Here is a 13,588-nt window from a genome sequence, read left to right as displayed (position 1 = left end):
CTCTATCTCCTTCTGTAGCTGCTCTTTGTTGTTTAAAAGTATTTTTAAAAATAGGCTTTAGACCGTATTCTAATGTGAACAACAAACCATGAAAAGGTATTTACAGAGACTTGAAATTTTCCTGACGGAATCAATATCTCCAAAATTGATGATGCACACCAGGATGCTCTGGCAACCCAAACTGACTTTCGGCTGCTAAGAAGCTTTGTCAGTGTTGTTTAAATTCAAGTCATGACAGAGACGAGCAATAAGCTAACTCAGACGACTTAAAAAGATTCCTGAGAGTCTAGTCAATGTTCGCCTTTAAGCATTTGATTTAATGCAGCAAGTTTTCAAAGAAAAGGCCTCTGTGCACAACCAGTGTTTGACATAACGCAAATATATTAAAATATATTAAGTTTGGCAGTCACAAAGTATTATTATGTGTTAAAATTTGGGGAATATTATTGCAGTTACTTCGTCAAGTACTGTGTACTTTCAGTGATTAAATAAACTTATTGTGTGCTGTGATTTCCCACTATTCAGCAACATTACATTAACGTTATCTCCATTTTATAAAGTCGAGTCATATTTCAGTGGTCATTTTGGTGGAAGTAACGAACAAGTAGTGTAACACATTACTCCACACAGATAGTAATATTGTAAAGTAACGCATTACTTTTAATTGAGTGTAACTAGTAATATGCAATAAATTACATTTTGAAAGTAGCCAAAAAGGGCATCATTTGACAACTGACAATAAATCATAATTGTACCCATACTCACTGTATTACTATTAATTAAATAAATGAATAGAAATTAATGACTAAATGGAAGGAAGATAAATCTATGAGCTTATACTCTGGATGGGGTTGGCCGTAATGTAAAATACAGGCAGGTTGTGTTAATGGGGTAAAAAATGCAAAGTCTGTCACACCACAGTGTTTTATTTTGTGTTTTGGTCTTGTTATTTCCTGTTTTACTTTGAAATAGTAACTCTCCTCTCGTTCTTGCCACAGCTTGTCTTGCTTTTTGTCTTGTCTTTGTATTTTATTAGTTTAGCGCAGTTCTTAGTTTATAGTTTTTTGAGTCACTCATTTTGTTTTTTCCTCCTTTTGGAGTGATTTTGTGTTCTTTATTATGTTTCCCCCTTTAGTCCTGATCCAGTTTTTCATAGTGTTTTAGTAGAATCTTTTATTTTATCCTATCAGGTTCTGTTCCTCCCTTTTGGAGCGCTTTTTGTTTGTAGGTGTTATTATTTAATAGTTTTACCCCCGAGAGTTTAGTTAGTTTTTATCTTAGATTAGGATTTCATATTTAGTTTTTAATGTAGATAGGTTCAGTGTTCATCCTCCTTTGGAGCGACTTTTCTTTGTTTAGTTTCTACTCAGAGTCAGGAGTTTCATGGCCCTTTTCTTTCACTCTGTGAGGACTTACCCTGCTGCATTCTTTGAATAAAGAAACTTTTAAGTTCACCTGCTCTGCATCTGAGTCCTGACTGGAGCCCGGCCTGACAAAGTCATGGCTACAGGTATGTAAAATTATTGCATGTGCAAAAATCGGAAGCTTTAAAAATGTTGCTGCATTTGTTTTGAAATCTGTGTAAAGACAGAAATAGATCTCACTTCAATTGACTTAATGTACGGTGAACTACAAACATTGATTACTGTTCAGCAGCACATGCAGTGTAAGGTATCACTGTACCTGTAACCTGAGCGCCACAGCAGCCCGTCCCGCTGCCGCACTGCTCTCTCAGACTGGACAGCTCTGACTCCAGCATCTCCAGCCTGTTCAGGATGTCTTTGATGTTGGGCAGCTGGTTGTCGCAGCCACACGCCTGCTTGGGGATGTTGATGCGGTGGGTGAAAACGATCTGATTGTCGCCATCCACTGTATGCTCCATGTGCTCCGTGTTCTGCATGTCCATCGGGGCACCCTTTTGTTTGAGCTCGGTGTCTCCGGGCGAGTCGAGGTCCACGGAGCAGAGGGACGAGGAGGGCACGTTGATGTTGTAGACGTGGTTGAACACCACCGGCTGGTCGGGGTGGGGCAGGGTCAGGTTCTCCTGGGTTTTCTTAGGCATCAGAGCTTCTCTACGGTGGCGGATGACATTCTTGACCAGGCCAGCAGTGGAGAGCTGGAGGAGCAGGGCCACGGTCACACAGCCTAGGAGGAAGCCTTTCATCCCCATGATGGCACCCTGATACGGCGGCTTCTGAGGAAGAAACAGCTGAGTGCAGTCCAGAGTCTATTCAGGTATCAAATAGGTGCTCTTGTCCTATGTCCTAGAGTAAAAGAGAGTGAAAGAAAGTAAAGACAAATGGTAAAAATTAAGAAGATCACTTCTTTCCAGGCACATAACTTTGTTGCACCATTCTTTGTAATGTTTCCACGGGGTCATCCCTATGTTCCCCGGGTCCTATGTTCCCCGATTTTCCCAAAAAAGGGTCCTATGTTCCCCTGTAGCAATACATACCGGGGAGCATAGGACCCTTTTCCAGAAAAAGGGTCCTATGTTCCCCGCAATCTATCAATTTTTACGGTAGATTCTCAGCATGGCCAGCAGGCCTACCGTCGTATGGTTTCTGGTTACTTTGCAGTTCATTTTTCTGCTTTTTAAATCTAGGATTACTCATGTTTGTATATTCCCACCCCTAATGATATTGTCTTGCATCGAGGCTTAGCTTTTTCCTTTTAGGGTTAAGGTTAGGATATTTGCATATGCGCGTCAAACAGCCCGTAGGCCTACATAGGCCTATTTGCCATGGAATTTGGCACTAATGGTGGAAAAAGTAACAGACCAGGAAACATAGGAACCTTTTTGGGAAAAGCAGGGGAAAAGGGTCCTATGTTCCCCAGTCTCATACAAAGAGGGGAACATAGACACACTTCCGTTTCCAATACAATACAACACACAATACTGTATGATATTTCTCTGGTTTGTCCTTGCCATTCAGGATAGAAAGACCAACATAGTCCCCAAACACATACATCCACACTAGGTGCCATAGCTGGACTGAAATATTATAGTATAACACTCAAAAGCTATTGACCCACAGGTAAGCCGACATTCTTACAACTAACCAATGTGGTCAGAGTCTTTTTTTAATTTGTACCGATGCCACTGAAAAGATCTGTACATGTGCATTACTTATGATCAAACACTACTGAGTCAACAACTTTGATAACACAGCTACACAGCAAGCAAGTGCAGCAACACAAGACATAGCAAGCCAGCTAATATTACTCAATACAGTGTTGTCAACAGCAAGAACTCCAGCTGGGTGTCTGTCTGCAGCCTCTAAAGGCTAGTGAGGGATTGACTCTTGCTCTGCAGCCTCTTACCCAGCCTCTCCCTACTTTCTCTTATTATTTTCCTCCATAATATCCTCTTCACTCTTTTTCTGCCACTATGTCTGTAGTGTAGTGTAGTGTAGTGTAGGCTGTTGAACCCAGTCCCGTTTTCCACTCACCCAGCATTCCTCACTGTATCCCCCACCCCACCCTAGGCCTGAAAACCTGTTCCTCCAATTGGTGGAAAGTTCTATGTTCCCCTGTAGCAATACATACCGGGGAACATAGGACCCTTTTTCTGAAAAAGGGTCCTATGTTCCCCTGTATGGGGAATCTATCAATCTTTACGGTAGACTCTCAGCATGGCCAGCATGGTCCACCTTAGCTCAAGCAGCCCAAAACTTTAAATTTGCACAGCAGCTACTTTCTGGTTACTTTGTAGTTCATTTTTTGGCTTTTTAAATAGGGTTAGGGTTAGGCCTATTTGCCATGGAATTTGGCAGTAATGGTGGAAAAAGTAACAGACTGGGGAACATAGGAACCTTTTTGGGAAAAGTGCTTAATCACTTGAAGATGACCTGATTCTGGTTCAGGGTTTCGTACGTAGCAGAGCAGGATTACTATTGCAACAACACATCATCAGTTGGGTAAAACTAACCTGTCTTGCGACAGTCTAACACCAGCTCACGTTGAGAGGGGAACATAGACATGCTCCCATCCTCGCAGCACTTCTCACTGAGCTAACTGCATTTAGCAACAGTTAGCAGTTAGATATCAGGAAACTCCATAAAAACAGTCAAGGCAGAGCAGATGGATATATAGATAATAGAAGTCTTTTGTTTTTTTAATGCTTGCTGTTGTTGTTGTTCTCTTTTAGACTGTGATTTGGATCTGTTTGCTTCTATCTTTATTCATTTATTCATTCATTCATTCATTAGCCTAAACCGCGTATCCAAACTCGGGTGCCCAGCTGACATTGGGAGCTGGAGTACAGCCTGGATGGGCCAGATCTGCCAGACTATCACAGGGCAGACACACTGAGACAGACACATTCACACCTATGGACCAATTAGAGACACCAATTAACCAAAGCTGCATGTCTTTGGACTGAGGGTGTAAACTGGAGGACCAAGAGAGAACCCACACCGAGACGAGGAGAACATGCCCTGGCTTCTATATTTATCTTTTTAACTATTTTCGCTGTTGAGTCAGTTTGATATTGTGTATATATTTTAAACACAAGAGCCTTCTGCCTGCTTCTACTGAATTATTTTCCAAAAAGAGACAATATATCTTCAGGGAGAGCAGTTAGTGATGGTGTGGACTCCATGATGGACAAGCAGCGACTGACAACAAAGACAACCACCTGAAGTGAGCAACAACAGATGTTGACAGTGAAAAGGTTGGGACTATTTTTATCTATACATGTGGAAGAGGAAAGATTTTGCCTGTTTGAGAAGGAAGTGAAAAGTTGTTTGCTAGCTAATAATGATACCTTTCGCTTCGTGAATGTTACAAATGAGCAATGTTGTCTTTATTTACTTATTTATGTATTTAACTGTCTAACCTTAAGCATCATTAAGCTAGCTATGTAGCACAGGGGGTCATCCCTATGTTCCCTGGGTTCGGGGAACATAGGACCCTTTTTTAGAAAAAGGTCCTGTGTTCCCCGCAATCTATCAATCTTTACGGTAGAATCCACCTAAATTTGCACAGCAGCTACTTTCTGGTTACTTTGCAGTTAATTTGTGGCTTTTTAAATCGAGGATTACTAATGTTTGTATATTACCACCCCTTATCATAATGTCTTGCATCGAGGCTTAGCTTTTTCCTTTTAGGGTTAGGTTATTTGCATTTGTGCATCAAACAGCCCGTAGGCCTACATAGGCCTACATGTCATGGAATTTGGCAGTAATGGTGGGAAAAGTAACAGACCGGGGAACATAGGACCCTTTTTGGGAAAAGCGGGGAAAAGGGTCCTATGTTCCCCAGAGTTAGCTAGCTAACAGTGTTTTATGACACGGTAAAATTACAGTTTTGTCAATGGAGTCTGGTGTATTTGGTGAGTCGGATACTGTTGCTGCTTCAAGTTTAACAAAAACAATTTCATTCTTTAACAAAAAAGTTCTATCTCTGTAGGGATCCTTTGTTTTATTCACAATCATTAAAAAGCAGTGAAAACTGTGTGTGTACATTCAGTAAACCTTCAGTTACTACACTGTAAAAAAAAATGTCTGTAGATATCACGGTACTAAACACCATATCTCTAACAAAAACATACTTTTCATATTAAATGGTAAATTTTTAATTTATGCAGCATTTATAAAGTATTTTCTTGTCAATTATATGGCAGAACAGCGTTTCTTTTTATGGAAAAAACGTTTTATTTTTTAATGGTAAAATATGGAATAAAATGGCAATCTTAAACGTGAAATCAACAGTGCTAATATAATTTTACCGTAATATTACAAAAAGTTGCACCGTATTTATTACGGCAACCACAGCTGCAGTTTTTTTTACCTTAAAAACAACAGTTTCTTTTTTTCATTTTTGTGTGTATTTTATGTGTGTGTTCTGTGTGTTTTTATGTTTTTAGGGGTAATTTTTTTGTGTGTTTGTGTTTGTTTTTTGGGGGGGGTTTACGTGCTTTTTTATTTTTTTGTGTGTTTTTGTGTCTTTCAAAATGTTGACATATATAATATAATATATAAGTTGCATAAAGAGTCAAAAACCAACAAGATAGCCCCAAACATCACATATGTGAGAACCCTCACCTCTCTGGACCCCAACTGAGTTGATCTGATGCATCCAATTTTCATTTATTTTATTAAGGTATTTTAAAAATCTTTTTTTATTTTTTATTTTTTTAATGAGCATACTTGGCATCCTGTGTTTATTTGTTAATGTTTCTGTTTCTCTGCTTTTTTGCCTCCCTATATATTATTATAATACTATGTGCTGCAGTTTTTTTTACCTTAAAAACAACAGTTTCTTTTTTACAGTGTAACATAGAAATGCTACTTCATGATTCATGTGCTGGACTCTGTCAATGTTAGCTCCACCGGTTTTAGTTCCCATCTGATCGGAAGAAACACAGCCGATATCTCCTCCCAACTTCTGCATTTAATGTGTATCACTGTTGCTTCTATTACTTCTCCCAGCTCCTCTGAGGACCAGGAGCAGCAGCTACTGCATGGGCGGTTTGTGACCTTGTCGATCTGAAGCTTTCTTTTTCTGACCACGCTGAGACAGGCTGTCATAAACAGCTGGTAACACCTGCATAGTGGGGACCCTCCTCTTTTCTCTGCAGTCCAGACCGCAGTCCAGGCTGACAGATTGATCCCGGTGTATGGTTAGACCATCTGTGGCTTCCTGTGAAGCACAGAGCTCTGCTACCTGCAAACAGTCGGCTCAGCATTCCCAGACTTCTCTCCTGACAGCCACTGGCTTCCCTTTTATTTCCGTAACATGATTCTTCTTGCTTTCACCAAATCCTTCGGAGACATGATTCTTTTTAAAGGTCTGCTGGAAAAATGTGCTGAGGTTGTTGCATTGAAACCGACCTGAGGACCTCAGATGTGCTTCATTGCTCTTTGATCTTTGCGTTAAATAGAATTTACAGGTTGGTCATTTGGTTTTATTCATGAAAAGAGGATTGACTTTTAAAGAAATTTCTTCCTCTTATAATCCTGTCCCTGGTTATTTAGATGCTGGAAGATGATGAGAGACATAAAGTTACATTTTTTGGCCTGTCAGCACTAGAGCCAACAGGGAGAACAACATTATGAATGTAGATTCCATGCACGGAAAAAGACTTCCTGTTTCTTTAGAGTGTCTGGCTCAGCCTGGGTTTATATAATACACGTTTTAGCCCACCTTGTCAGAGATGCTGACACCAATCATTTCTACCTCTAATAAAACCAGTGTGTGTCTTGGCCGCTAAAAAGGTTAATAGCAGCTGTTAGCAGCCAACAAGAAAATGTCTGGATAAGCACATATAGCATATTCCAGCCCTGTGGTGGAATATGCATGAAGGGGTTTCATTTTCTGTGCTCCACCTGACGTAGCTGTACTGATGTGGCTGCATTAACTCTCTGGAGGCCACGAAACAAGTGAGAACGACTTCTTCATGAGGTAGAAACGAAGCAGCATGGAGCCCTGCTGTCAGCTGCCCTCTAAAGTTTTGGCTTTTCCACAAGTTTCCATGTCCAATTTAATGCATCAACTCTTTATCAGCAATGGTTAAAATCACTACGACCAAGTGGAACATGATATTACTTTTTTTGCAGAGATTTTTCAGATTTTGCAGTGTGCGTTTCAACACTTTTAATGCAATCTTTGGTGTTTACTGTTTTTTCGTGTGATTTTATTTTTTTATTTATTTATTTATTTATTTATTTATTTTTTATTTTTTTTCATTTTTTGTGTATTTTATGTGTGTGTTCTGTGTGTTTTCGGGTATATACATGTTTTTTTGTCATTTTCTGTGTGTGTTTTTGGGGTTTTTTTTACGTGTTTTTTTTTTTTTCTGGTGTGTTTTTGTGTCTTTCAAAAGGTTGATCCAGTAAGTCAAAATGACAAAATAATGATGGGGTGAGGTTGTGCTGAAAAAGATGATACCAGCATGGCATGGTGATCATTATTTAAGTTGCATATACAGGCAGAATGAAAAAGAGTCAAAAACCAGCAAAATAGTCCCAAACTCCAAAGGGTTAACGCATAGGAAGTTGACAAATTTGAACCAAAATCTTGTGTTTTTTGTATTTTTTTCATTTTTGTGTGTATTTTATGTGTGTGTTCTGTGTGTTTTTTTTTATGTGTTTTTTTATGTGTGTTTTTGTGTCTTTCAAAATGTTGATATATTTAATATATGTTGATATGTTGATATATAATATATGTTAATATATGTTATATGTTGATATGTTGATATATTTATTTATAATATATAAGTTGCATAAAGAGTCAAAAACCAACAAGATAGCCCCAAACTCCAAAGGGTTAACGCATAGGAAGTTGACAAATTTGAACCAAAATCTGGTGGACTTCAGAGGTTTAAAACACAAGATGTCTTTGCTGGACGTGTTCATGTGTGCTGGAACAGGGAGGCCGACAGTCAGCAGGTAATTCAGTCTCCTCATCCTGTCCTGACGTGTGATTAGGGAAGCTGACAGATGAGCTCAGCTTGGAGGGATCCCACGGCTTCAACCCCCCCACCAGCCTCTTCCCCCTGATTAGACAGGCAGGGATGAGCGCCTCCATGATGGGGAGACTGTAAAAGTGCTAATGTTCCTTGCTGATGGGAGCGCGGAGGCTCTGGGCCCTCAGGGGTCCCCCCCCCCCCCACCACCCTCTGTCTCACTCTCACACACTATGTCACACTTGCACATCGACACACACACACCAATGCAGTCACACTGCTGTGCCCAAGCATCACAAACTAGGGATTAAATCAACAAAATAGCCAGAAAATTGCTTTGAGTTGCTGCTAAGGTTTTAGTTCTGGGCGGATGGTTGGCTTTCTCACTTTGAAGGCTGGCTGCTCTCCACATGGACCTCTGAGCGAGGCAACCCTGAGAGACCAAAGCGCGCTTTGTTGGAGAATCCGTGGCTCTGGCAAAACTCAGCCTTATACAGAAATAGATGAAGAGAAGAAATCTGATTTGACCTTTTTTTTCCTCTTCGCTGCTATGTACAACTCTTTAATATGGGGCACAACAATCACAATAAGAGAATCTGAGTGTGACCCTGAGAAACACAGAGCTGATCCCTCTGTTTGGACTTCCTTCATCAGCACCCTGTGGCCCTGGCACTATGCTAGTGCAGCTGGTTGCTGGCACTGTGGACACAGACTGGATACAATCTGACTGCTGCTGCTGCTTTATTATTCCCTCACTTGGTTTTGCTGTATAGTTAGCTTCTCAAACAGCAACAAAGCTTGCTGCCTGCCTTGTGGTCAAATGTGAGGCGCATTTCTTCCAGGGGAAACCTGCTGGCACGCACACATTTGGGGCAACGGATCTAAATGACCCTGTTGTGAAGGAGAGAAACTCTTGAAGTTTTATACCTCACACATTGGAGAGCTGGAAAAGCTTTAAAGATCCAGTTGGCGCTCATTTCAAAACTGATTTGGTCTCTTGTTGTTAAATTAATTCAATAGTAGTTTTAGGACTAAAGTGATCTGGGGCGCGTCAATCAAACAGCCAAACTTTAACCACACTGTAAAAAAGATAAACAAAGCCAACTTGTGTTTTTTGGCCTAAAACAGTGATTTAAGTTGGTAAAACTTGGAAATATAAATTATTGACATTTAGGGCAATAATGTAAGTTAGCACAACAAAGGAAGCCAGTTGTCTGCTCAAAAACAAGTTGGTGAGTTGTTGTTACTTATATCTTTAAGTTGGGGTTCACAACAAGGGACAATAGTTCTGATAACTCTTATTTCTTTGTTGTGAAATTCGGTCATTAGCGAAAGCTAGCGGCTAACTGATGCTAGCGGCAAACTGATGCTAGCGGCTAACTGATGCTAGCAGCTAACTGATGCTAGCGGCTAACTGATGCTAGCAGCTAACTGATGCTAGCGGCTAACTGATGCTAGCCACGCTGCTTTTTACAGCTACAAGAGTAGCCATTAGCGTATCAATGCTAACTCAAAATTGTGGTCACAACATTAGCTGATATTTCACAGCGGCGTTACAATCGTGAGAGAGAAATTCAGAGTTGAGCAAACTCAAAAACAAAACTTAAAATATTTAGTTTAATTGTCCAACTTAAAATTTTATCGAAGTTTGTTGCCTTGAAATTTTGAGTTCACCCATCTTTTCTTTTTTTGCAGTGCATGATCTGACTAAATCTAACCCCACACCTAAAAAACAATGTATGGTGGTCTTCATAACAAACATTCATTAAATACAAAACAGCAAAAATTAAAGATATATCTATGTGTGTATTTTCACTGCCTTCCAGAGTGCATTCAGAATAGATGATGGTTGAGGTTTGGTCAAGTATAAGCAACTAAAAGTATTTAGTTAAAGTTTAGGAATGATCACAGTGGATCTTGTGGATAAAATAAAGCACCTCCCTAAGAGGTTCTGTGGTATCATAGCAACATCACACCACTTCACTAGTTGCACAAACACAAGGTTGAACTCTCTGCTTGTCAACAACTCACCAAAAAAACCCTTCAAACTCAGGCTGAAAATGGAAAACAAACTATATGAACCACTAAAAAATATGTTCAAACATAACAGAAACTATGCATAGAAGCATATACCCAGTTTATAGGGTTGCTTGTCTGGAAAAAGGTTAACCCTCTGGAGTCTCCAAAAGCACCAAATCCAGACTTCTTCATCACATCCAGACTAGAAAACAAAGCAGCGTGGAGCCCTACTGTAAATTTACCTCTAAAGTTCTGGCTGTAAACTCCATGAGGCCAGTTTCAGTTTGATGATGATATACCAAGTAAAACTGGAGACAAGCTCAAATATATTTAGTATAAAATGATAGAACTGGATGGAACCCTCTTATATGTTAGATTTGCAACCTTTGTTCAGATTTGCAACATTTAAAATTCTTCATTGAGCATGATAGTGTTTTGGAAGTTTAAAAAAACTGATTCAAAATCACATTTTATGTTGTTTTTTCTTTGTTTCTTTTGGGTTCAAACTGTTGCTCCAGCAAGTCAGGATGAAAAAAAAAAAAATTATCAGGTCATATAGGTGAGGTTGTGCTGAAAAAAATTGACCAACATGGCATTTGACTCTTAGTTGGACAAAGAACTATATTTGGTAACTTCAGGTAATATTTCAAGAAAAAAGTTGCAAATTTACTAGATTAAAGTGGCAAATCTACAAGAAAAAAAGTCACAGATTTAAGAGATTTAAAGTGGCAAATCTGTGTGAAAAGTTGCAGATTTACAAGAAAAAAGTGGGAAAACTTTTTTCTCCCAGATTCACCACTTTAAATCTCATAAATCTGCACATTTTTTTCTCGTAGCAATTAAAGGGGGATTGAGTTCAGCTGTGGCTCCTCAGGTCTATGCAGAGCTCCTCCAGGCCTACAGGGGGCCCCGGCAGAAGCACCAAGATTTTCTGCTTCCTGAACAATCAGACAAAACCACTTGACTATTATTAAGATAAAAAGTGTAGCAGTATAACATAAGTCATGGGTGACAAAATGGAAACCCTACGAAGAGTAATCCAACTCAGTATATAGAGAAAATCTCCCCTCCCCAAAACAAAACATAACAATAAACCAAAAACTGGCCTAAAAAGTAATGACACATAACAGAAGAGTGATAAATATTAGGGCCGGGACTCGATTAAAAAAATTAATCTAATTAATTAGAGGCTTTGTAATTAATTAATCGAAATTAATCGCATTTTAATCACATGTAAATATTTGACCTGAGAACAGTGAGAAGTAATTTTTTTCTCATGGATTTTTAGTATACCATTGAATAATGACTGAATACATAAGCTTAAGCAACAAAAATATTGTTTATTTTTGTTCAAGTCCAACAGACCAGTGCAATGTTTGCCATTAAGTGTAGCAATAGCATATTTATAAATATAGTACATTTCATAAATCCAGGTAGCCTATAGGTAGGTAGACCTTCTGTAAACTAGAATACTTTGGTTTTTGAAGTAAAACACAATCCACGCTAGCTACCACACTAGCCGCTAGCTGCTATATGTTTAGCATTGAGGTGATACTTGAGGCTGGATGTGCTGCTATGGTGACATGTGAATTCCTTGTTGCCTAGCAACACAACCATGCTCTTATGGACGCTTCCATCCGTTGGTTTTTAGTAACTAAATGTCCCATCATCCACGGGGCCAACCAAAGGTCTCATCAGCTTCTTCCTTCATGTTCACTGTGGTTTGTTGTTGTCTCAACTCATCAACGCTAGTTGGTGCTCCAGTATAATCGGTCCTCCTGAAACTCATCCAGTGAGAAACGTTCCGCGGTGCAAAAATAAGTGCAATTAAAATTTTTTAACGTGTTAATTTTTGTGTAATTAATTAATCTTAATGAATGCATTAAAGTCCTAGTAGTAGTAGTAATAACGCAAAGAATATTGGTTGTTGTGGTTTATTCTCTCTCTCATCGTTGTCTGCGGTGCTGAACCAAAGAAGCCCTGACCCATGCATCACTACCTGCCAAGTCTATTGATTTTCCCGCCACTCAAAAATGTGTTTTTCATATTTTTCCTACACTACACAATGTTTGACATTCAAACTTTTTGGACGCCATATATTTGCATATTTCTGGATTCTGGATTTTAATGAGGGAAAAGGATTTTAACAAGATAATTTAACTTTTTTGGTGTGAAAACTATACGCACACATTAGCCTATTATTCAAATATAATATCCAGTGAGAAACGTTCCGCGGTGCAAAAATAAGTGCGATTAAAATGCATCAATTTATCTTAATTAATGCGTTAATGTCCCGGCCCTAATATAAATATGAATGCAAGTATAGAAAAGCAAATATAGAAACCCAAAGGAAGAAGTCCAATCATTATACAACAAAAATGTCTTTATCACAGAAAGGAAGAAAGGTCAAAATCCTCATTGAAGCCAGGAAAGCTGGTGGCCCTCAGGACATGAATCCACCGGTGTATCTAGGTAGACCAGCAGCGCTCCTGTTATTCTGTTTTTTGTGCAGAAGTTGATACTCCTTCATGTGAATGAAAGAAGAAGAAACAGTCACATTCAAAGAGTCCAGAATTGGCACAGAGGAGCCTTTTCATACATCCCTGATTTTCCCGTTAATGTAATGTAAAAAACATCAGGATCTCCTGCTTCCTGACAAGAACAAGCGTTTTCCAGCATGTCCACCTTAAACTGAGGAGTTCACCAAGAGAATGTCTTTATCTCACACAAAGAAGAACCAAGGAGAGGAAGATAAAAATAACACCAGGGCAGAGCAGTCCCTCCAGCCCAACATGGCATACAAAGACGTGTCTATCACTGAGCATGGATCTTGTTTTCATTAGAACAAAGCTGTTTCTGTGGAAATACTAAATCCATCCCCGGTGGATGATTACTCTACCAGAGTTCGCCTGTCCTCCTTTTAGGCACAAGTTGGTTGAGAGATTGATGAGCAGACTTTGTGTCTGGGGAGGATTACAGTTTGCACACATCATACATTTCTGTCAGACTCGCTGCCTCCTGCTGACAACCAAACTTGTTACTGTAGTTCAACTTTGCTGAGACTTCCATATGGCAGGTTCAGGGTAAATCAGAAAGACGACTATTACTGGCCGAGCTGTACGTCTGTATCAGTACCGCTGTTCTGAAGAGAAAATGTGA

At 39.5% G+C, this 13,588-nt stretch overlaps 1 protein-coding gene across 3 annotated transcripts in view; it reads right to left on the bottom strand.

Moving 5' to 3' along the window:
• Nucleotides 1-13,588, bottom strand: part of tncb (tenascin Cb) — an 83,722-nt gene that overhangs the window by 53,725 nt on the left and 16,409 nt on the right. For all 3 annotated transcript variants that reach the window (XM_059336835.1, XM_059336836.1, XM_059336837.1), the window contains exon 2: nt 1,684-2,264. In XM_059336835.1, the coding sequence (XP_059192818.1) occupies nt 1,684-2,170 (487 nt within the window). In that variant the 5' untranslated portion in view covers nt 2,171-2,264. The remainder of the gene's footprint in view (nt 1-1,683; nt 2,265-13,588) is intronic.

The sequence above is a fragment of the Centropristis striata genome, chromosome 7 (assembly GCF_030273125.1).
Source record: "Centropristis striata isolate RG_2023a ecotype Rhode Island chromosome 7, C.striata_1.0, whole genome shotgun sequence".
Lineage (NCBI taxonomy): Eukaryota > Metazoa > Chordata > Actinopteri > Perciformes > Serranidae > Centropristis > Centropristis striata.
The sequence above is the reverse complement of the archived record's forward strand: the minus strand, read 5'-3'. Positions and strand labels throughout refer to the sequence as shown.